At 42.4% G+C, this 22,812-nt stretch overlaps 2 protein-coding genes across 11 annotated transcripts in view; one reads left to right on the forward strand and one right to left on the reverse strand.

Annotated features, from left to right (window-relative positions):
• dmpk (DM1 protein kinase) overlaps nucleotides 1–12,832 on the reverse strand; it is a 26,588-nt gene extending 13,756 nt beyond the window's left edge. For 2 of the 4 annotated variants that reach the window (XR_014569898.1, XM_083775653.1), the window contains exons 1-5: nucleotides 11,110–12,831; nucleotides 3,096–3,187; nucleotides 2,338–2,421; nucleotides 2,092–2,187; nucleotides 898–1,046 (exon numbers count right to left, since the gene is read on the reverse strand). Coding sequence is in view for 2 of the 4 variants with exons in the window: in XM_083775653.1 (XP_083631779.1) it covers nucleotides 898–1,046; nucleotides 2,092–2,187; nucleotides 2,338–2,421; nucleotides 3,096–3,187; nucleotides 11,110–11,305 (617 nt within the window). In the remaining 2 variants the exon portion in view is untranslated. Of the gene's footprint in view, nucleotides 1–897; nucleotides 1,047–2,091; nucleotides 2,188–2,337; nucleotides 2,422–3,095; nucleotides 3,188–11,109 lie in introns of all 4 variants that reach the window. The other 2 variants (XR_014569899.1, XM_083775654.1) reach the window with 1 other exon arrangement.
• LOC310866214 (uncharacterized protein) lies at nucleotides 9,988–19,265 on the forward strand. Of its 7 annotated transcripts, none has more exons than XM_083775699.1 (4): nucleotides 9,988–10,054; nucleotides 16,211–16,283; nucleotides 17,004–17,230; nucleotides 17,961–19,265. In XM_083775699.1, the coding sequence occupies exons 2-4, from the start codon at nucleotides 16,245–16,247 to the stop codon at nucleotides 18,073–18,075; spliced, it is 381 nt and encodes a 126-aa protein (XP_083631825.1). In that variant the 5' UTR covers nucleotides 9,988–10,054; nucleotides 16,211–16,244; the 3' UTR covers nucleotides 18,076–19,265. The 7 variants fall into 7 exon arrangements, with proteins under 7 accessions (XP_083631825.1, XP_083631824.1, XP_083631826.1 ...); XM_083775698.1 differs by having other exon boundaries at nucleotides 10,017–10,092; XM_083775700.1 differs by having other exon boundaries at nucleotides 10,029–10,098.
• The last annotated feature ends 3,547 nt before the right edge of the window (nucleotides 19,266–22,812 follow it).

Raw genomic sequence — 22,812 nt, forward strand, 5'->3', positions numbered from 1 at the left:
TTAATGTCTCTGTGGGGGACATGAGGTTTAATGTCTCTGCGGGGGACATGCAAAGATGTTTAGTGTCTAGTCTATATGAGGGACATGCAAAGAGGTCAATTTGGAGCATGCATAGATTTCACGTGGTTGATAAGAATGGATGGAGGGCGATTTGTATCGAGCTCACTTCATAGCAGCATGGTGCATAAGCATCTGCTATCATGATTACAAGCCCCAGAATCACAAGAATGCCTAGTCGACACTATTTTTAGCCCCACTAGCGCAGGGGCTCTAAGGATAGTTATTTCTGTCTGTTGGTCGGTCCATTATTTTGGTCCCAAACAACATACAGTAATGTGAAAAACGAAACGACGTTCGGATTGCCATGGAATTTGCTGTGCATTTTCATGACCCCTGGAGAATACCCCCTATTGATTGAGCTGGCCCAATGGCCTTGGCCTTTTCCCTAAAGCTCACAATGCACCCAAGGTGTCTCAAAATTGCACTTGCCACCTGCTGAGTGCATTTGCCAAGCATTCTGGATGAGCAGCACTAACCTGAGGGATCACATGACATGGCCACCTTCAGGCCAAATGTCAGCTTTGCATATCTCAGTTAAATTGGTAGATTGCAGGATGAACCCTACTGATTTTGGTGACTCCATGGCCTTTCCGAGTACCCCCCACTAGCCAATTGTTCTGAAATATCCTATTGGCAGAATAATCTGTCTATAATGGGCAGCCCCCCCTCTAAGCATGTCCTCGTTTCAAACCAATGATCCGGTTAGGGATGTCTTGTTTTCTGATGTTTGTTGGCCTGATTGTCTACTCTACTGCTTCATACGTCGTCGTATGGCGCTCGTTGAAGACTGATTTTCAACAGAGAAAATAGGATGCAACGCATCACCTGTGCTGCTACCTGTGCACGTAACCGAGTTTGTGGACGGAGTCGATGGCCATGACCATCTCGGCCAAGTAGAACTGAGCCATTTCCTCAGGGATCTGGTCTCCGAACTTGCTGAGCAACGACAACAGGTCACCGCCCACATAGTAGTCCATCACCAAGTACTGGAAGAGAAGTCATTTGCCGCGAGGTTACGGAAGAGCTGCTGCAGGGGCCATAGAGGGACAAGGCATGCTTTGGATTATGCAAAATGAACAGATAAACAATCATCAGTCGTTTGTAAGGTTGGGGTCCTTAAGGATTTTAACGATTCAGGTTCCTTGACGATTCCCTATTAAGTCCTTAACGGTTCCTATAGGGTTCCAAATGGACCCTAACAGGTCTGTAATTCTGAGTGTATATGTATATCTCTTAACTGGTTCAGACCGTACGACGTGTGGGCGCACTTATAAGCAATCCAACCGACGGGTTTCTAGGACGTGTGTACACGTCTTAGCGCATTTTGAATGATATCAAACGAGAAGTATATTCAGATTTTTTATTTTTATTTTTTAGTTTGCTCTCAAGGCCACCATACTCTTTGCTCTTCGTTTATCTGTTCACTTCCTAGTTTACCGCTACAGAAAGAATGCCTCGCGTAGGGCGCTCTCCGTGGTTTTGATCAGATGGTTATACTAAGCTCTTCATTTCTGACTTCTCACCTGCCTCTTGTTCAAAATATGAACGAACACGAGCGATAATATTGAAACGAGAGAAAGGTAAGCCAGCAAAAAATATATGTTAATGATATTTAGAAGATTTAGAACACTTTCCTGGAGGTCTTTATGTGTGTAATATGTGGTTTTAGATATTTTACATCTGCATTCCCCTATCCACAAGGAGGAGCAGTGCACCAAAGCATTATGGGAATTGTAGTCCAGGAAAGAAGTGAGCCCAGTGTCGATGACATCAGAGACACTGGGCTCACTGCTAAAATCTAAAATATCTAAAACCACATATTACACACATAAAGACCCCCAGGAAACTGGAAAGTGTTCTAAATCTTCTAAACGTCAATAACATATATTCTTTTGCAAAAAGGGTGAAGTGTCCCTTTTAAGAGTGTAAAAATGGAAACATTTGTACACTCAGAGTTATGGCGGTCCTTGAAATGTAAATGTTTGAGAACCACCGTTATTGTAATTGTATAGCAGACGTTAATGCATATACCAGGTAGTTGTCATCCTGGAAGGCGTAGTGCAACTCTGTGATCCAACGTCTATCGCCCCTCAGCAACACCTCCCTCTCCTCCTGGTAGCAGGCTGTCTGCACACACATCCAAACAGAACAACCACAAGACAAAACGGACACAGGTGCACAGATTACAGTGTATACCGTAACCATCCATGCAGTACTTAAAACAACAACACAAAGGAATTGCTTTGAATGTGTGTCATTCCGCTGTGGGTCTTTTACCTCTCCTCTGTTCAGCATATCCCACTTATTCATAATCTTGAGAGCATATACTTGCTGGGTGCTGCGCATCCTTGCCACAGCAACCTGCAGGAGAGGCAGAAGAATGATGCGACCACATAAAAAGTGTCTAGTACTTAATGATTTGACCAGAATAATATCGCTTTAATTTATACTTTGTAGCACGACAGTGTCACAATTACTGATTGCAGCTATTTCAGGAGATGTAATTATATAGATTTTTTCTGTTGCTTACTTAAAGGACCACTTCACCACTTTTCAACCTATCTTCATATAATAGGTCCTCACTAATTATCATGAAAAAATGGCGCAATGTTTTTCTACTCTGTCTGTGTCTCATAGGAGGGCTGTGGGCAGTTCAGAAACCGTCTTCCAGTGACATCATCGATGGGGAATACAAGCCAATAAAAACGGCAGGCTTTCTAGTCCTGAAAAGTTCCAATGCGAAAATGGAAGCCATCGTTCTCACGATAATGAAAATCTAAACATTTTTGTGAAAAGAATCTTGTTTAAAAAATAGTCTGCCTAATGATGATGTCACTGGAAGACGGTTTGCAAACTGCCCACAGCCCTCCTATGAGACACAGACTGAGTAGAAAGAAATCGTGCCATTTTATCATGATTATTAGTGAGGACCTATTATATGAAGATAGGTTGAAAAGTGGTGAAGTGGTCCTTTAAAACAGAGTGAAGTGTCTGATTGGCTTGGTTTGATTCATCCATTCAGAATCGGCTCTCACCTCACTGAAAGTTCCTCGGCCAATCACCTTCAAGATGTGAAAGTCATCCCGTTTGATGCGGGTTTTCTTCACCTGCCTCACCAGGGGCTCCGCTGTGATTGGAGGGGAGATGAGAGAGACTGTGACTGACAGAAAAGAAAACACATTATGTTTTTATTACCTCAGTCTATCCTTTTTGAGTGGTCTAGAACCAGCAATGTCTGTCTGTCTGTCTGTCTGTCTGTCTGTCTTGTCTGTCTGTCCGTCCAGGGTACCAATTAGGCAGATGATTGGGCATAATAATAACTCCAAAGGCCCCATATATGAAAAACTCGCCTTGTCGGTACTTAGGCACACACATTTGGCCTAAGTATTTGATGTGCCTAATCTGTGAAATTAGACAAATCACTGAAATCAGGCAGTTTCTTGTGGACTGCCTGGCCTATAGACAGATCCACGGAGGGGTGCCCTCACTGCCCTGGGCACACCGCCGCACCCATAGCTGTGGTTTACCATTAAGCGCAGCTTTACACTGCAGCACCGATTAGCTACACCTGGCCTACAGGGCACTGCTCCATGGATTTGTCTATAAGAAAACATGGCAACAAAGTGTTCAGATTCAGACTGCCTCTCCCTCTGCCCATCGAGTGGGAAAAAAATCAAATAATCCTGTCCCCTTTTCAGGGATTATTTTATATAGTCTGTTTTATTTGCAGATTTTCATTCACATACAGTCACTGTGCAGGGTTTCATATAACATTTTCAAGCATCATATTCCAGTCCATATATGAAAGTAAATTGTTAGTGGTGTTCTGTATTCAGTCCATTTCTCGCATTTTGCGAGGATTAGAGTCTTGCAATCTCATGTTATTTTCTCCATTATATGAAGGAGAGAGAAACTAATTCAGAGCATACACGCACATCGACGGTGGGTGCTGGGCCATATGGAAGGAGATGGGGACCACACACCAGTTTCAGGCAAAGGATTTACTTAATTTCAGGACATTGTTTTGATATTGCAGGATCTTCATTATGGCAGTAAATAATAACACACCGTCGATGTCCGTGTAAAAGGTATGCTCTGAATTAGTTTCTCCATTACAAATAACTCCTCCACAATGCTCAGCCACCCACTGCTCGCAAAATGAAGCATCTGCTTTGTACCATAGCCTTGTTTTTTTACTAGCTGCCAATAATACTTATAAGTGGATCTGCTACCTTTGATGCTTTTATGTGACGCTGTGGTATGATCAAGTAAGACATTCATTTAAGAAGAAAATAAGAGGTTTCTTCCCGCGACAGCAACAATACTGTATGACATGGGGATGGGGCAGATGACAGCTGTGTAAAGGCAACAGGTTCCGGAGTGAGCATGGGGAGCATCAGCTCATTTTCATGTTGTGGACCTCCATTAAACAACTTCAATACCTCAACATTTGCCTGACGATGTCGACCTCCTTCTACACCAGCGGTGCTCAAACCTTTTGGCTGACGACCCCCGGAAATACTTTGGCCATGTCTCGCGACCCCCCCCCCCCCCCGCCCGGACCTCCTACACAGACGATCTATCTAACCCCACAACCAGTAAATCACTAAATAATCACTGGGTTTAAAAACACCACACTGTAGCCGTCATTTCTTTGCTTGGTGGTCGGGGGTGTTACGGCCACAGGCCTGTAGGTATGCCTTTGTCTGCCCCCTTTGCCTCCCTGTAGATACGTCAGCGCAGCCATTGGTGGGGAGCATTACCGCCGCTCCGCTGTTGGTCGCCTGCTCCGCACCTCGCTCCTCCAACCGGCTTCTACACCTGCGCCCACCTGACGGCATAAAGGCGTCCTGAAGCCTTCCATCCCGGCCGCTGTCCAACAGCCAGTCTCCAGAGTGGAGCAGGCTAGATAGAGGCAGCGCGCCCTCCGTGCAGAGAGAACATGCACAGAGTAATATAATGTATAGCAAGAGTTGCTACATGTGTGATCAGTTTATGGACACACCTTTAGTTTAGTATCTATATATTCTGAGCACCGGGCCACGGAAGCCTAGAGTAGGCAATAGTAGGGCACTGTTGTCACTTTATTTTCGTTTGTTATAGTGTCTAAAACTCAAGAGGTATAGTTTTAGTATGCTTTTGATTATTTCCCTTAGTTGCTCCGTGTGTCATTAATGTTTGTACCATGAATAGTAATTCACATTGAATACTTATGTAAATATATATCGTTTCACTAATTTGTATGCCACAGAGTAATAACGAACTTTGGCATTTTACCACCTTGCCTTCTTTAACCGTCCTAGACTCAGTGAGTCGTAACAGGGGGACATTTCCATTCCTGAACGTTGGCAGTTTGCCATCGGTGAAGGTCTAGAATAAACACAGGCGTCGGAGCAGGATAGCCTCTACCTAACACAGCACATACTGTACATGTACATCATGGCTGCACACTGCATGCCAAGGCCTCGCATGCTCACTGGGAGGATACAGCTGCAGGAAGGACATCTACAGAAAGTAAACACTCTTCCTGTGCTCCAACCCTTCCTACCCAGTATACCCGCGCTCTCTACTTTTCACTGGTCATTCAGCTTTTTTTATTCATTAAGTCCATGAGGGGTTTTTGTATTACTTTCTTCAGTAGGCTATTTACAATTTCCAATACTTTTACTTCTACCCCACACCCCACTACACCTCAGAGGAAAATATTGGACTTTTACTCCACTACAATTATATGAAAACTTTAGTTACTGCTTTGTAGATTTTTATTATTGTTACAAAACACACTAACCACTTCAGCTCTAAATATATTTTGGCTATTTGAAAATAGCAGATCTACAAGCTCACAATGCTTCCGATTGTAGCTGGCTATTTTCTAAAGATTTTATATACATTTTGAATTAGTTCAAGTCAATGCAAACGTACAGTATCCTTGTCACTAAAAAGGGGGATCGATTAGGCATTAGGCATTGATCACACAGTTACTACTGGATCAAGTCTTTAGTATCAGGCAGGAGTAGTTGTTCGATGATGGGTTTTAGATGGGTAGGACTAGGTTTCATGCACGGAAACAATTAAAGTTACATAACTGGAACAAAGTAGAATATTTGCTACAATTGCCGACGTGCTTGTGGTTTTTGGTTGTCCTCGAAATGCCTCAAAAAGGAGCTCCATGTCTGTTTTGCTTTGTGAAACATTAATGGTCAAAGACATCTAAGACAAACACAAGACCACACGGCAGCACCCGTCACGGTCTGGTGCCACCACCACGGGACTCCATAATAAGAGGCTATAAAGGATTATAGTCACAGCATTACACTTTGGGAAGCTTTTAAGGTCTGGGTGACTAAATGAGTCTGGGAGTTGCTCTGTACTCCTCCTCTGAAAAACAGTTTACAATATGCCTCTGTCTCACTCGCATTCCACGGTGCAATGAGGAGGTGGAGGAGGGAAAATAAACATGCCTTGCCTTAATTCATGAATGATGGACCTGGTCATGCTATTCTTAGACCTACAGAATACCTTGTAAGTCAGGCATTCTCATTGTTATGTAGAGAAACGCTGTTACAAGTATTGCATCATTTATCCATCCAACAAGTATAGAAGTGCATGCGTGCGCATGGTCACTGGCGCCAACTGTCTGGAAAAAGGCAAATGGAAATGGATGACCTAGATCTGGAAACCAAAGTGCAACAATACTTTCACATTGTAGGTCTTCGGGGGCTTTGTTATAAGTGCACGTAAAGTGGCCGTGTGCCTCGGTGAGCTACAAGGTCACTTATGCTCCTTTTCAACAAGTTCATCTAGGTCTTGGAGGTCCCCAAAACATGTCTCTGAAGTCGTGTGCTGAAATCAGAGGTCATGCATTCTAGAATGCATCTATACGCAACCACATGTAGCCTTAAAGGCAGGGCAACAGTTAAGGGACAACTTCAGAATATAGACCAGAACATCTTTTTTCATATAATGATATGGAAATGATCAAGTTCTGAACATGCAACTGTACAGTTCAAACTGCATAGTAATGATTAAGTTGCTAATACTTGCTATTGACTGTACTTATGTAAATGTCTAGAAAAAAGACAGCTGTATTTGTAGTGCTCTGGAAGCCTCCCACTGTTGAATTTAAAAGTGTATTTGTAAAGTGGAGCTTGACTTAATTGAGCTATTTCTGCAGGAATGGGGCTGGCAATCACAACCTGACCGACTCTGTTTTGGGCAGTCTTCTTCGTCTATGGAACCATGTCAGTCTGCTTGTTTTTGCGTTGTTCCCCTGATCTGTTTTGGCATCCCCACGTTTCTCTTCCCCTGTGGATTTTAGCTGATTCATTTATTAATCTTGACATCATTATCTGATCCGCCATATTTGCTGACTACGGTCTGTCTCTTTGATGTTTTCTCCCTGTAGGTGGAATGGAGTTCCTATTATTTAATCAAATAGCATCTGTAGTCTTCACATTGATGTACGGGCCGGTCTGTGCTGCCTCTTCAGAGAGTTGGCTTTGGTTGTGCATGTTGTTGTTTGTGAGAATGCTGCCTCGCGGCTACACAAATAACTTTGGGGCAGGCCCATCTAGAATTTAAATGGACTGGTATTAGTCAAAAGGGAGACATGAAGGATGGATGGGGAAGGATAAACATCTGGTTTATGACATATATCCATATACTAATATTGATGACATCACAGATCTCCATATGGGCTTAATTGCGACACGAGGTCGCATTTACTATGATATGATCCCTGATTTACTATCATCCCTGATGATGTCATAGTGATGTCACGAGGCCTATGTCATATTGACATAGACCTGGGTACAATATATGGGGGCTTTCCCCATGTATGGGTATTGTACGTGACATGAAAAAAACGCAAGGTTTCATAGTTAACGGCGACCTTCGTCGCAATAATTGATTGTTGGAAGTCTGCACACAGATACCTTTTACACTTTCTGGCAGTCCTTTCAGTTAATTTCTACTGCTGGCAGTGCCGGGTTTTTTCACTCTTGCATCTGTACCATACTGCACTACTACTGTACCATATGCCCTGTGTCACTGATACTTCACACCAGTGATTCTCAACCCCCCCCCCCCCCCCCCATTAAGAAATAATCATATCTGAACGGGGGACCCCCAAAAGAATCATAACTGAACTGGGAACCCCCAAATTAATCATATCTGAACTGGGGACCCCCAAAATAATCCTATCTGAACTGGGGACCCAGTAAACCACTACCCCTTGAAAAAACAAATCATCTTTCCACGGAAATTCCATTTGTTTCTACAAGCTCATGTGTGAGCTTGTAGATCCGCTATTTCTATTTTTTTACTCTTTCTTGTTTGACCAGTTCTTGATAGTGTAGTTTGTTGATGACTTTTTAACACAGTAAAGGTCTTTTTAGTTTTTCACTCTATTGTCATCTGGGCCCTGGGAACACCCTTTTTTCTTCAATGACTTTTCTTCAATGACAATTGCATTTATCTTTGTGCCAACGTAATTCAATTGCTAATACAATATACCAGAGACCAAAGGCCTACTCCAAATTAGCCGTGATGGACACATCCTAAACACGCTTCTGAGTTATATAGTACAAAATGTAATTATGTTACCACCGTGCTGAACACCAACTGTATAAACTGTCAACAGTATTGGCACGATTTATTTGTGTTCAAAACACAGCAGAGTGGAAAAACAGCCAGAGTCACGGCTTGTTCCTGTGAATGTTGACTCTGGCCTTGTCCCCATCGACTGCTTGTCCTGTTTGGAAAGCCATGTAGGGAGTGACCAGACCATAATACACACACGGGGAGATACCGACTGATTGAAAGGTACCATGTAGGCCTACACCCAGACTCATGGATGGAGGTGAGATACCGACTTATAGAGGGAAGTAAAGAGTTACTAAAAAACAGTGACCATGCAGACCATGGCCACAGACTCATAATGGGAGGGAGATTCCGACAGACAATGACCAGACCCTATAAACGCAGACTCATAGACGCAGGGAGATACCGACAGACTGAAAGATTGCATGAATACCAGTCCATAAACACCCAGATTCGTACAGGAGATACAGACAGACTGAACCAGTCATGAATACCAATTCCAAATTCCATATGCTGTACATCCAGAGTCATACAGTAGATGGAGGGAGATACCGAATACCAGTCCATATACACCCAGAATCGTAGATGGAGGGGGATACAGAATACCAGTCCATATACACCCAGAGACATAGATGGAGGGAGATACCGACTGAAAGGTAGCTTGAGAAACAACATGACTGAGACAGATATGATGGGAAGCCTATTTGTCGACATGATCTATTGACACGTTCAACAGTCATCTTGGATGTTTTCCCATATACCGGTAGTCTTGTCCATCTCAGCTCATAATTTGGCGATGGAATTATATTCTAAACAAAGTGAATACACCTCCGTTACAGACTTCCACAATAGAAATAATTTTCACCCAACTTTATTTTTATTTCTTATACTACTAAACCATGGAAAACGTCAGTCTGATTTATAGGCTACTTGGTGGCGTGCTAGTGATGCACACCGAACGAACGTAGCAGATGATCTACAAACTAGACAAGACATAACCCCTGTGATGTTGTCTTAAGCCTTGCTCTTTACAGCAGGATGTCCGTCTGGCTGAAGCCAAATAGGAACCTGCCTCATCATCATAGGTCAGCCGGCCAACCGTGACACCAGAGCCTCATCTCCACACACATGCTGCAGTTAAAAATGGAACAACGGACATATGATACCCCTCCCCCGGTCACTGGACAAGATGCACAGTCACAATGTACGAATAACTATTATGAGGTCGGAGAGAACAAGAGTGAGACAGAGAGGGTAGGGGAGAGGAGACGAGCAAAAAGAGACGGAGAATGAGAGAGGGTATATAAACAAACATGGAGGGATAGAGAGAGATTAAGAGAACACGGGGATGGATTGTGGGAGTTGAGATGTGACAGGTGACAGCGGAGGAACAGTAAGCCTGCCGTGGACAACAGTTCTGAGCCATCGCGGGTGTGTGTGCGTGCGTGTTTGCGAGTACATTATGTTTGTCAGGATGTCCCCTGGGACACTGTGTGGTTGTGTTGTGTGTATATACTGTGCTGTATGTGACTCCATACATTTGGCTTGTGTGTGTGAAGGGCTTTAGTCCAGACTGAGTAAATTGGTTGCATGTTGAAGTGTCCCAGGAGTTTTGGACTGCATGACCTTGTTTTTTCCAGCGTTATCTAATGTATTCCTATTAGAAAACGGTGTTCGTGGCTATAGGTCATGATCCAGTATAATCTATGGCTTTCCCAATGTCTGGGTCAACATTTTGTACCCATTAGTACACTAAACAATTTGTTTACGACTAAGACTGTACCTTATCTGTTAAATTCACCTGGGATTCCTACATTTTAATCTAATCTAATTTTGATTAATATGAGATTTTTGTAGTAATAACTTATTATTATTATTATTATTATATAAAAAGGGGGAATAATATTACAGATTCTTAAAACATAGCATATGGCAGATAATCATAACGGTAGTATGTGTCGTGATGAACATGTGTGCCATACTGTTGGAGATGTCAACAAGTACTGTTGCCTAGGCTACAATGACCACTTATAGTCTCACCAGAATGAAAATAGGCAGCAGATAAACAAATGAAGACGTCTAAAAATGGCTTACTTATTTATATCAACATTTTCAAAGCCGTTGTTATAGGTGTTTCAGCTGAAAGAGTGTAAGAATAACAAAAGTCACATGCCGTGTTTAATGCCATTCAGTTCTTGTTTAGTTTTTTTTCATATAAATGAAAAATAGATCAATAGTTTAAAACAATTTTCTCTCTCTAACATGCTCACACAGAAACTTGTATGTCGAGTATGTATACGTCGAGTATACGTCGTATGCTGTCCGTCGCGTGCCAAAAATAGCAAAAATTCACAAGCTCAACGATGCGTCGCGCGACACCTCTGTACGACAAAGCATATACATAACAGGCATCAGGCATTAGTTCAGAAGTGGTGAGCACTCACTCACCCCACTGCAGGAAGCCTGACACGTACTTCTCCCCGGAGAGGGGCGAGGAGCAGAACTCCTGGTAGACCCCCACCAGAAGGTCCAGCAAGGTCTGCAGCCCCACCGGCCCCGTGGACAGCTGCATGCCCGCGGCCATGCCCACGACCAGGCCTGGCGGGTCCCTGACGCGTCCGGGACCGGGGCCTAGAGTCGACATGACGCCCGGCAGGGTGAGGGCCTTCTCCGCCTGTGGGTTCAGTAGTGCTGCTGCTGGGAATCCCTGCTGGCGTCCATGAGTCCTGGTTGTGTGTTTGTGTGTGTGTGTGTGTGTGTGAGACGTGTGTGTGTGTGTGTGTGTGTGTGTGTGTGTGTGTGTGTGTGTGTGTGTGTGTGTGTGTGTGTGTGTGTGTGTGTGTGTGTGTGTGTGTGTGTGTGTGTGTGTGTGTAAGAGTGTGCGTGTGTGTGTGTGGAGCTGGGTGCAATGTCTCTGCAACGCCTACTGGCGCTAAGCTGCACCTTTGACTCACTAGTTGCGCTGTGCTTGATATCAGTCACCCACTGTCCCTCTCTCTCTTGACTTCACACTTACAGTAATAGCTCCCCCTGTCACTATCTTTTTGGACTTCTCTCTCTCTCTCATTCTGTCTCTGTCTCTCTCTCTCTCTGGGCAATCCCCCCTGACCTCTCTCTTCTTCCTATCTATGCCGTTCTGTGTTCTCTATGGTAGTGTGTGTCCTATGATGCACACATCCTCTTTCAACATTTTGTTGTTCCCCCTTCTTTCTACCCTTTGTTTATTTTGTTTATTTTGTTCTCTTCTTTTTAGTTCATCTCATTCTATTTGTCTTTATGTCTCTCTCTTTTGTCTTTCTCTCTCTCTCTCCCTCATTATTTTTCTCTCCCCATGGCTGTGCAGCATCTGTCAAGCCTGCAATTCTTTCCAGCTCTGACTCCAGACCTTTTTTGGTGTGTGCACTCTCTCTCTCTCTCTCTCTCTCTCTCTCTCTCTCTCTCTCTCTCTCTCTCTGTTGCCCCACTCCCTTGATTCAAAGCGCTCCAAAACGTTGCACCTCAGCAACAACCGACAGACAACCTTTGTGCATCTACATTACAATAATCTATGAAGTTCCTTGCAGTCGCTGACTCGTTAATGATTGGCTGTCATTACCTAGTCGTCTTGTTGTTCTCCATTTACTAGCTTCCCTGTCCGCAGAGTAAACGGGAACCACTGACCTGAATCACTGGGAGCGCTTTACCCTCTATGTGTTTGGAAGAGTGCAAATCTCCTATTTTGTCAACTGTCCAAACTCTCTCACTCGGGTGTCTCAATTTTTTGTGTGTGGCCCCGCTGGCGGCATCTCACCCCTTTCTCTTCTCCTCTCTCACTTGTGTGTCAACCTCGGCCTTGAATTCCTCCACTGTAGTGTGCATCTCTCTCTGTCTTTCTTTTTCACACTCTCTCTTTCTCCCTCTAACACGCTCACTCTTCTGGTGCAGCAGTGATCTCTCTCCCTCCCACCAGTTCACAGGTTAACCTCCATTTCTGTGCCCCTTCATCCGTTCATTGTGTCTGTCTGTCCCTCTCCTCTTCCCCTGGGGCGGTCCAGTGTGTGTCTGTCTGTCCCTCTCCTCTTCCCCTGGGGCGGTCCAGTGTGTGTCTGTCTGTCCCTCTCCTCTTCCCCTGGGGCTGTCCAGTGTGTGTCTGTCTGTCTGTCCCTCTCCTCTTCCCCTGGGGCTGTCCAGTGTGTGTCTGTCTGTCTGTCCCTCTCCTCTTCCCCTGGGGCGGTCCAGTGTGTGTCTGTCTGTCCCTCTCCTCTTCCCCTGGGGCGGTCCAGTGTCTGTCTGTCTGTCCCTCTCCTCTTCCCCTGGGGCTGTCCAGTGTGTGTCTGTCTGTCTGTCCCTCTCCTCTTCCCCTGGGGCTGTCCAGTGTGTGTCTGTCTCAACTGTCTCGCTCGCTGACTCTGTATCCCTCCCTCTCTTCCTCCTTCCAAACTTTTCTGTTGTGACTTCTTTGGGTGACCTGCCTCCTTCCTCTCCTGCTCTCTGTTCAGCTATTACCAGAGTGGTCACAGTGCAGACTCTGCTCCAATATTGCTTTTGTCAGCCACTCCGTTTCAAGGCTGTACATTGTCATTCGTTTTTTTCCTTTTTTTCCTTGGGCTGAACTTGTGTTACAAGCAGTGGTGGAAAGTAACAAGTACTGTCTCAAGTACTGTATACTTAAGTACAATTCTGAGGTATTTGTACTTGAGTATTTCTGATTTACAATACTTTTACTAGTATACAAATATTGTACTTTTACTCCACTACAATTATTTGAAAACTAGTTGCTAGTTACTTTGTAGAGTTTGATTATTACAAAACATACAATAATCACTACATACATTTTGGCCATTTGAGAATTGCCGATCTACAAGCTCAGAACGATGGATTGTGAGCTTATGGATCGGCAATTTTCAAAAGATTTGTATCCATTTGGAAATGTAAAATGCTTTTGTACTTTTACTTGAGTACAAATGGAATTCCACCACTGGTTACGTGCTTGTTTTATTGTGTTTTTCCAAGCCTGCAATAGAGGCCGAGGGTGCACTCACTCACATGGAACAATAGAGGCCGAGGGTGCACTCACTCACTCACATGGAACATAAACATCACGTGTGTTTTGTGCATTTGAGCTTTTTTTTTATAATATTGAGACGTGTGGGGACAAAAGCTACAAAAGTACATTGTATACCGGTATGTGAAATTTTATAGCTTTTTCACAACTTTCTTTAGTTTTAGACGATTCAATGACTACTCTATAATAAAACTGAGCTGATTCCTATTCAAATGGAATCCCATAGGTTGAATATGGTCTTGCCTATTTGTTCGTCAAGTATGAATTATTTGCATATACACCATTTGAATCTCAAATCTTGGAAGATACTTGACTTATTTCTACTGTAGTTCTTGTGTACTTGTTCCGGACTTGACCAGGGGCCAGTTGTGTGAACCATACATATAAAAGAAGCACTATACGTTCACTATTATGTAGACATTTCTCTAATAACTGCAGGTTTAAGTTTCACTTTGGCATTGCTTCCAAGGACACATCTAGATCTATCTATACTGTAGGTATGAAAAACACTGTTGTGTCTGTCTGTCTGTCTGTCTGTCTGTCTGTCTGTCTGTCTGTTTCAGGTTAATCAAAGAGGATGCAACCTTCCAAACAATGTTACGGTTGTGATTTGTGAGTTATACAAAATCAGTCATCCTGTTAATGTGTCCTATTCAGTACAGAATCATAGTTCTAGTGCCCCAAACCTGTTAGTGCCTCCTTGTGGTTGGGACAGAACATTACTTGCCACACCTTCATTGTTCCCTAACAAGCACTCTACAATACAGTCCCAGGATTAGCAGAACAATAATTCACTTTCAGTGTAGGTAGAGGACATGGAAAGGTTAAATGCATGGATCAAAGTCCCTTGGCTTCACTCACCACAACTCACATCACCTGTGCTATAAAATTATTAATCACTTCAGAGATGATCATTTCTAAATAAGTAAGTATTGTATTTGTAACTAACTAAGTAATTAATTAACTAACACAGATAAATAAAAACAAACACACTTTTAGGGACACTTCATTAGCTGCCAGCATCAACAACTAGGTTCATAGACGCATAGTTTAGGAAGAGCCTGTGGCTATAGCGGCTTGGTTATGATGTACAGTAACCAAGTTGTAAAATATGGAATGGGTCCATCCCTCGGAGAGTTCACCATAATCTGTGTGCCCGGCTGCGTTGTTGTGCACTCACTCCACCCACCGCTTGGTTAATAATTGGATCTGACGCTAAGCCGGTTGGTTGGTAAAGCTGGCTTGCGTGTTCATCAGTACAGTATTTGCAGTCGTGTGCGTCAGCGAATGAGACATTGCTGGAACAGACGGAGGGGAAAGGACAAGCAGAAAGAAAGAATGAGGCCCGATAGAGCACCTTGCATAGCTTTTTGAGGGAAAGTGATTTCTTACAGGAGTACAGGAGTGGACTGTTGTCTCCCTATTTCATCCTTATTTTCGGCCCAGCGAAGATGAGTTGTATTCCTGCATCACACAGGTAAGGATTACACTGTATGAAGTAGCTAACGAGACCTGAATACGTGTAGGCCTACAGGACCACACTGGAAACAAGCCCTTGGGGCTTATTTTACGTTATCCTTTTAGCATTAGTGTATAACGGTACCTCTGTGCTTTAAGCAAACTGTTAATAAAGTGTAGTATAGCCCCAATATGAGCACTTTAATATAATATATATACAGTATACTCGTAATTGGATTTACACCTGCCATATAAATGCAGTGATTGGGTTAATTGCCTTGTTCAAGACCCATGACGGGTCCATCCATGTTCTCTGCATACCAGTGGCCTGGCCCATTGACTTTAATTTGTATGAACTATATTCTACCCCATCATCGTATACGGTTTCTTCCCTCCCTCCTCCATTATTAGAAGATGAGTCACTAGTTCCTCAAGTCTATTATCTCATTAAGTTCTTACTTGCGGATTAGTGCATTGTTGAAACTCTTGCCTGCTCCCTAAATTGAACCCCCTTTGCGTTAACATGTGCTTGAGCACGTCTTGGCTTAACCTCAGTTACCTCACACACAGCCTTCCACAGCATCTGTGGAAAGCTGGGATTTTATCTACTGTTCAGTAGGCTACTCCAATATCCAGTTCAGAGCCTGTCTATAATATGTATTCATTTTATCTACTGTTCAGTAGGCTACTCCAATATCCAGTCCAGAGCCTGTCTATAATATGTGGTCATTTTATCTACTGTTCAGTAGACTACTCCTATATCCAGTCCAGAGCCTGTCTATAATATGTGGTCATTTTCACATGCACACACTGAGACCGTTACTTTCCAATACTAGTTTTGGTGCATTGTTTTATAGGCTTGGTTTGTAATCCCTCTTGAGAGGTTTCTCTCTGGTCACGTATTTTTACAAGCCTTTCTTTTACATCTGTGAATTTGGCAAGGTTGTACAATCGGTAAGCAGCTAAGCTAGAGAGTGCAATCGGTTACAGCATTACATTGTAATCGAGGAACATGCGACACGTGACACATTTAATTTGTCCTTGCAGTGGGATCACAGCTCTGAACCCAGCCGACTCAGCCATGGAAGATAATCCAAGAAGAGGGAGCAGAGTCTACCAGGTGCATTATTAACGAACACGTCCATTTTGCACGAATGCACACTACTCTGTCCCACTGAGATGCATGCGTGGTGAGCTCGCACGGACATTTGGCTTAACCCATACTGACCTGCGGCCCAGGGGTCATCTGCCCCTGCTATGTTGTGGTGGTCAAAATATTTTCTTTTGCCATGGCCATACAACATGAGTGGACAATAAAATAATACATAATAACACATAACAGGTCTGTAACGAGTGTACAGATCCAAATCCAATTGTAGCCTACACTCTGAGTTATGGAGGTAAATCAGTCTCATACATACTGTATTTGGCCGCCCCATCTGTAAATGTTCTGTGCCAGGGACCCCAGAAGAGAAGTTTTGTGTTTCAAACATTTCAAGACAACACTTTCAAGAAAATGTGAAAATGGCTGATGTTGACGTGCTGCAAACTTGTACATAAATTATGTTGCGTATGTTGCTATATATATGTGTACGTATGTTGCTATATATATGCGTACGTATGTTGCTATATATATATATATATATATACAGTATATACCAGCCGAATTCTTTCCTTTATGACGCACTTGTTTATATATATAGCCAAAATCTAGAATGATATAGATACTATTAACTCCTTCTGATCTGGGGTCACATCCCCCTGTCAGTGTCATCATCAATGACTATCATTTCACGCCACGTCATCGTCCATTAATCACCTCTCTCCTCCTTCCATCCAGCTCTTCCCTGAGACCCCGACGGAGAAGGACTCGGACAGCCCGTTCAGCGAGGACATCTTGTACCACCGGGCCCGCCTGCCCTCAATCGTGCTGGAGCCCACCGATCAGCACGAGGGCGAGGACCCCCGGTGGCCCTCGCAGGTCCACATGGAGGCCGAGGGGTCCTCAGAGCAGACCCCAGACTCTCCAGCGAGGGAACAGCTGGGCGAGGCGGGAGGGGATCAAAGGTATAAGAACCTCACAGCAAAATCATCATGAGTGCACATGTAAGCTATGCAAGGGTCACAGTGAGATTGAGTGGGATTATTTTTATATATTCAATTCAACTGTATTAAAGTGCCAAATCACATGGGGCGCCCGCTGGCCTAGTGGTCCAGGCGCATGCCACATATAGGCTTTGTTCTGACAGCACGTCATGTGTTCGAGTCCTGTTCATGACGACCTTTGCTGCATGTCTCTCCCCTTCTCTTTCACCCTCTTTCCTGTCCGTCTTCACTGTAACTATCAATAAAGACACAAAAGCCAAAAAATAATAATAAAGAAAGTGTCAAATCACAAGACTTTACCTGTATTTGGAACCCCAAATGTGATGATTCAAATTACTAAAGGCCGACATCCAAGTCCTGAGTGAGCTATCGGGCAAACGTCAGATAATAATCAAGGGTTTGCAGCCAATATTCGTTACATTAGTAGGCCCTAGGGCACTAAATGGCTGTGTACAATTTGAACCAATACAGGGCATACTATTATTGTTGGGGCTCGGATAACATGACATTTTTCTCCCTGAGAGGTGCCATAACACTTCAACATGAACATATTTATTCAGAGAACTATGCTCGGCAGTTCCGTTGGAGCGTTACATTGTCTATGCCGGCTGAGCATGTACTGTATGCAGTGTGTAGGCTAATCTGTACTGTACAGGTACTGTATCTCAACATGTCTTTTGTCCTGCTTCAGGAAGGGTTCTCTGGGCCCAGCAGCACAGAAACAGCTGCCATTCGTACGGCTGACTCCACCCCCTTCTCCAAAGCACGTGGAGTCTGCCCCGCCTTGGAGTTCGGAGCTGAGATGAGCTGAGCTGAGCCGGGACAAGTACAGCATGGGACCGTATCTCTGTCTAAAGCCTGATTTATACTTGACTTGGTTAGTGTGCTTGCGTTGTGCTCAGTGAATAAATAGCAGATGTACAAGCTCACAACACGGCACGAATGTGACACGTTGTGAGCTTGTGTGTCTGCTGTTCACGGCATGCAACAGTGGCATACAACTAAGTGTTAATCAGGCTTATAAACCGTTTCATATCGGACTATGCCAAAGAAATGACAGAGAGCGTATAGAAACATGAAATTTGCACAGGAAAATAATGATCAGGAAGTCTAACAAATCATTATTTTCTGTCCCTTTCTTTAAAGAAAAGTGCTTCATTATAACAAACTGTTATTTTCTGTTCTGTTTGTTTCTTTAAATAAATGGCTGTATTATTTTTTATCTGTTTGTCAAAAGGAAATCAAATGTGGTGATTCAACCTATTACTTCTAAGTACAGATGTACGGACAACATGGAAAAACTAAAGAGGTGTACTGTAAAAGACCATGAATTCTTTCCTTTATGACGCACTTGTTGCCCCTTAACAAACGAACATTGATGAACGAGAACCGGGCCCCAGTTTACTAAACAGGAGCATTTGAGTCTGGCCCAGGATCAAAATATCTGTTTTGGCTATTAGCTTAATGCTAGTCCCTTCTGTGTCATGGAACACGAAGGTCACAATGTTACTGGGCTTTACTGAGACGAGAGCCTCACAACATTATTGCCACACAGAGAGAGATGTTCAAGTTGTGGTTTGCTTAAGACAAAGGGAATGAATAATTTGTTAGGAGGACACTTTGTATACGATGGGATATTGTAAGCCATGGGACCGTTTACACTTACAGTGAACATCAATGTTGATTGGTGCCTGCAGCCATTTAAAAAATGTCTGAGCGAGCACAGTTGTTTGAAACGCTAAACTATAGGATGATGCCTTTGGCAGGGAGAAGAAATGGGATACATCAGCACACTAATATTTTTGTGGTCCTCTCAAAAAGCATAAATAGTATACTATGAGCAATTATTTCCCCTTACAAATGTGTTATATATTTAAAAAAAAATAATGTGACATCAATAATTTCAAGCATACAAAAGCATCAGCATTTTGATAATTGAGAATAGTAAGAGCTATAGACCAATCTATGTAAATGAAAGTTATCAGCATTGTGTTAAAAGTGGTAAAACATGCATAACAATTGTTATTTCAATGGTGAAATTCAGTCAGATTGGATGAGTTATGCTCGTCTTAAAGAATAAAGCTATAATTCCTTCCACTGCACTCTGATTTGTCAACTTGCTAATCCCTGTTTTTTGACTGCCTCACTTCCTGAGTAGCGTGCGAGCGCACGCACGCACGCACACACACACACACACACACACACACACACACACACACACACACACACACACACACACACACACACACACACACACACAGATGTATTTCTTACATTAAACTGCAACATACTGTAAGGCATATTTTGGCATATTGTGAAGGCATATTTTGAGTAGGAACTGAATTCAAGCTTATTATTGGCTGTCTGGGCTATTTTTGTACAGCTTTCAACATGGATTCAAATCAGATATATTAACTTGTAAAATAATTAAACTTTTTTAAATGACCAGTGTTTTGGCATTAATCGCAGTTGAGACGAATAACAGTTTAAGTCCACACTAATTATCCATAATGTATAAATGATGGATATGGGGTCAGGACAGCTAGGCCTTTTCTTGGATGGGTTAGAATACAATTTGGACTTACTGTTATTCATCTCAACTGCTCGACAGAGTAGACTTGTGATATTTAACACTGTAATCATCCCTGAAACTGGAACACTTTTTGGACTATTGACTTGGCTCACTTCTCTTGTTTGTGGTGATTGATGGCTTGACATGTCCAACAAGTCTGTGGCTATTAATTCCAGTGAGGCCTTAAACGATGTAGCTATAAACTAACACAGAAATGGCATATCGGGTTACTTGTAATTACAGTCCACGTCCTCCAGGGAGCAGAATGATCAAACACAGCACCACTCAACTGTGTGAAGGAGTTTGGCTTCATGTTTCATCATGGCACACTTTATTTGGACTTTTTGGTGGCATTTCTTTCTTAAGCTTTCTGGTTGTTGATCAATCCATTAGATGAGTTACAGTCATAAGTTAATTCATTTGACTGATGTACTTTTCCACTATTATCTGAAAACATTAGTTAGTAGTTCCTTTTTAGATTTAGATTTAAAACAAATACAAAACATGCATTATCCAATTTAGTCATATATACTTCTCGACCTACAAGCTTGCGACGTGTGTGAGCTTGTAGATCTGCTATTTTCAAAAGATTCCTACAAAATATTCCTACAAGCTCACAACATGTTGCTTTGAGCAGCGTTGTGAGCTTGTAGATCGGCTATTTTCACTACTACCTAACACATTCGTTTTCAAATTTATGGAATTCCTTAGATTTTTCTTTGATTTCTTTATTTCTTCATGCAATTACTGAGAAAAGGCATCTTCGGATTTTTTTGTAAAACTATATATATATTTATGTTTTGAAATGATAATTAACAACAGAATGTAAGAATAAGAAATAAAGGCACCCATAAAAATGGGTCACGACCCGGAGTTTGTGAAGCGGTGCTGTAAAGGCCCTCAGTGTGGGCAGCTGTCAGGGAGCGGGGTGATGTTTCCCAGGGACTCTCTCTGTCTGTCTGTTCCATTACTCCTCCCCAGCTTTCCATTAATCAAATGTTCACAATAATTCGCTCCGTCTCATGATGAATGGGCAGAGTAAACTATACATTGCTGATTGCTGTGCTCAAGTTAAGGTTTAAATATGGAAATGTTGTTTATGCCACTAAGCAAGATATTTAAAACTAAGATTAGGTATTGATTTAAATCAGTGGTTTTCAACCAGTCGTCCGGGAACCACCAGTGGTCCTTGAGGGGGTTCCAGGTGGTCCCCGGCTAAATGATGGAGAGTTGGTAACCCAATGGACCCATATATCTTTTACAGGTCCATTTGGTTTCATTTTATTCTCTCAACAGTTAAACTATTGTTAAACAAGAAGACTACACAATTAGGGAATGTAGAAGAATTGTCATTTTGATCGTTGATCTCCTACCTAGAGCATGAAATTGTGGACAAAATCATATCCAACGACAACAAAATAAGTTTTGGGTCTGCAATGCTGAATCTCATCAAAGGTCCATGGCCTAAATGCCGAATAAAAACTGAGTCTTGATATGAAAAGAGTTGAAAACCACTGATTTAAATCAATAACCACCTTAACCGACTCTTTGAGTCTACGCCAGTCATCAAATAATTGCTTAGGAATGTGACAAAAACAAACAAAAAAAATCTCCCATGAATTGATAGAAAATAAGTCATCTTTTGGGTGAACTACTTCTTTGAGATCACAATCAAGCTTGTACTGCAGTTAATGAACGTGGTATTAATTAGTTTATTGATTTGGCTGTTACATTAATAAGATAATGCTAGTCAGTATGATAAACTATACTGAGAAGTAATGCAATTGCAACAGGCCATAATATTCCCAAGCTAGCAATCAAGATGAGCACAGCTGTCCTCGTAAATAACGTTGTGCCGTCTTATCTATATTATAACCATGAATGCCTTTTGAAGTCTTTTGAAGACTCCGTTGCTGATGTTTCTTAGAAATGAATGCACTAGGAAACTACTTTGGTGTTATGAGGACATGAGCATATCATGTTATTCTAGGATTGGCTGATAAAGTCATCAAATTACAGCAATCTTTATTCTTTACGCAGACTGATGTATGGATAGACAGACAGCCTCTGACTGGAAGCTACCATAAGTGTACTTTATGTCCTGTAGTGTCTCTCTATACTGTACATACAGTACATACCAGTGGTAGAAAAGGTACTCACATTTTTTACTTGAGTAAAAGTATCAATACTGTAATGTAGAAAAATACTCTGTTACAAGTAAAAGTCTGGGATTCAAAATGTACTTATTATTTACAAAGCATTATCAAAATGTATACTACCAAAAGTAGAAAGTACTCTTTATGCAGAATGTCTCATTTCAATCTTTTGAAAATAGCAGATCTACAAGCTCACAATGTTTTGCATCGCGACGCATTGTGTGCGCTTCGATCGGCTACTGTCAAATGGCCGAAATGTATATAAAGTTGAAGTGTTTAATGCATGTTTTGTAATAATAATCCAAATCTACAAGGTAACTATAGTAACTAACCCTTTCAAATAAATGTAGTGTACGAAAAGTACACGATATTTGAAACCCAAGATGTAGTGGAGTAGAAGGAAAAGTATTGGACATTGGAATTGCTCAACTACAGTACTTAAGTAAATCGACTTGGCGACTTTCCACTGCCGGTACTGTGTCTCTATAGCGTACATATCGTCCAGTTGGTAACCAATTGGACCCTTATAGATCTTTAACTCTTGAGAGCGTAAAATGAAACTAAATGGACCAGTACGGGTCCATTTAGTTTCATTTTACGCTCTCGAGAGTTACATTATTGTTAAACATCTGCATTACTTAATTTTCAAGAAGTCTGCACAATTAGAGAATGTATAGAAGAATTGTTTATTTTGATCAACGTTTGCCAACAGCATGGAATTGTGTCATGTGTCAATGATGACAACATATTCTTTAGTTTTGGGTCTGAGAGGCTACGTGTCATCAAATGGTGGTCTGACGTGGCTCAAATGCCGG

The sequence above is a fragment of the Protomyctophum parallelum genome (assembly GCF_964188405.1).
Source record: "Protomyctophum parallelum genome assembly, chromosome: 1".
Taxonomy (NCBI): Eukaryota; Metazoa; Chordata; class Actinopteri; order Myctophiformes; family Myctophidae; genus Protomyctophum; species Protomyctophum parallelum.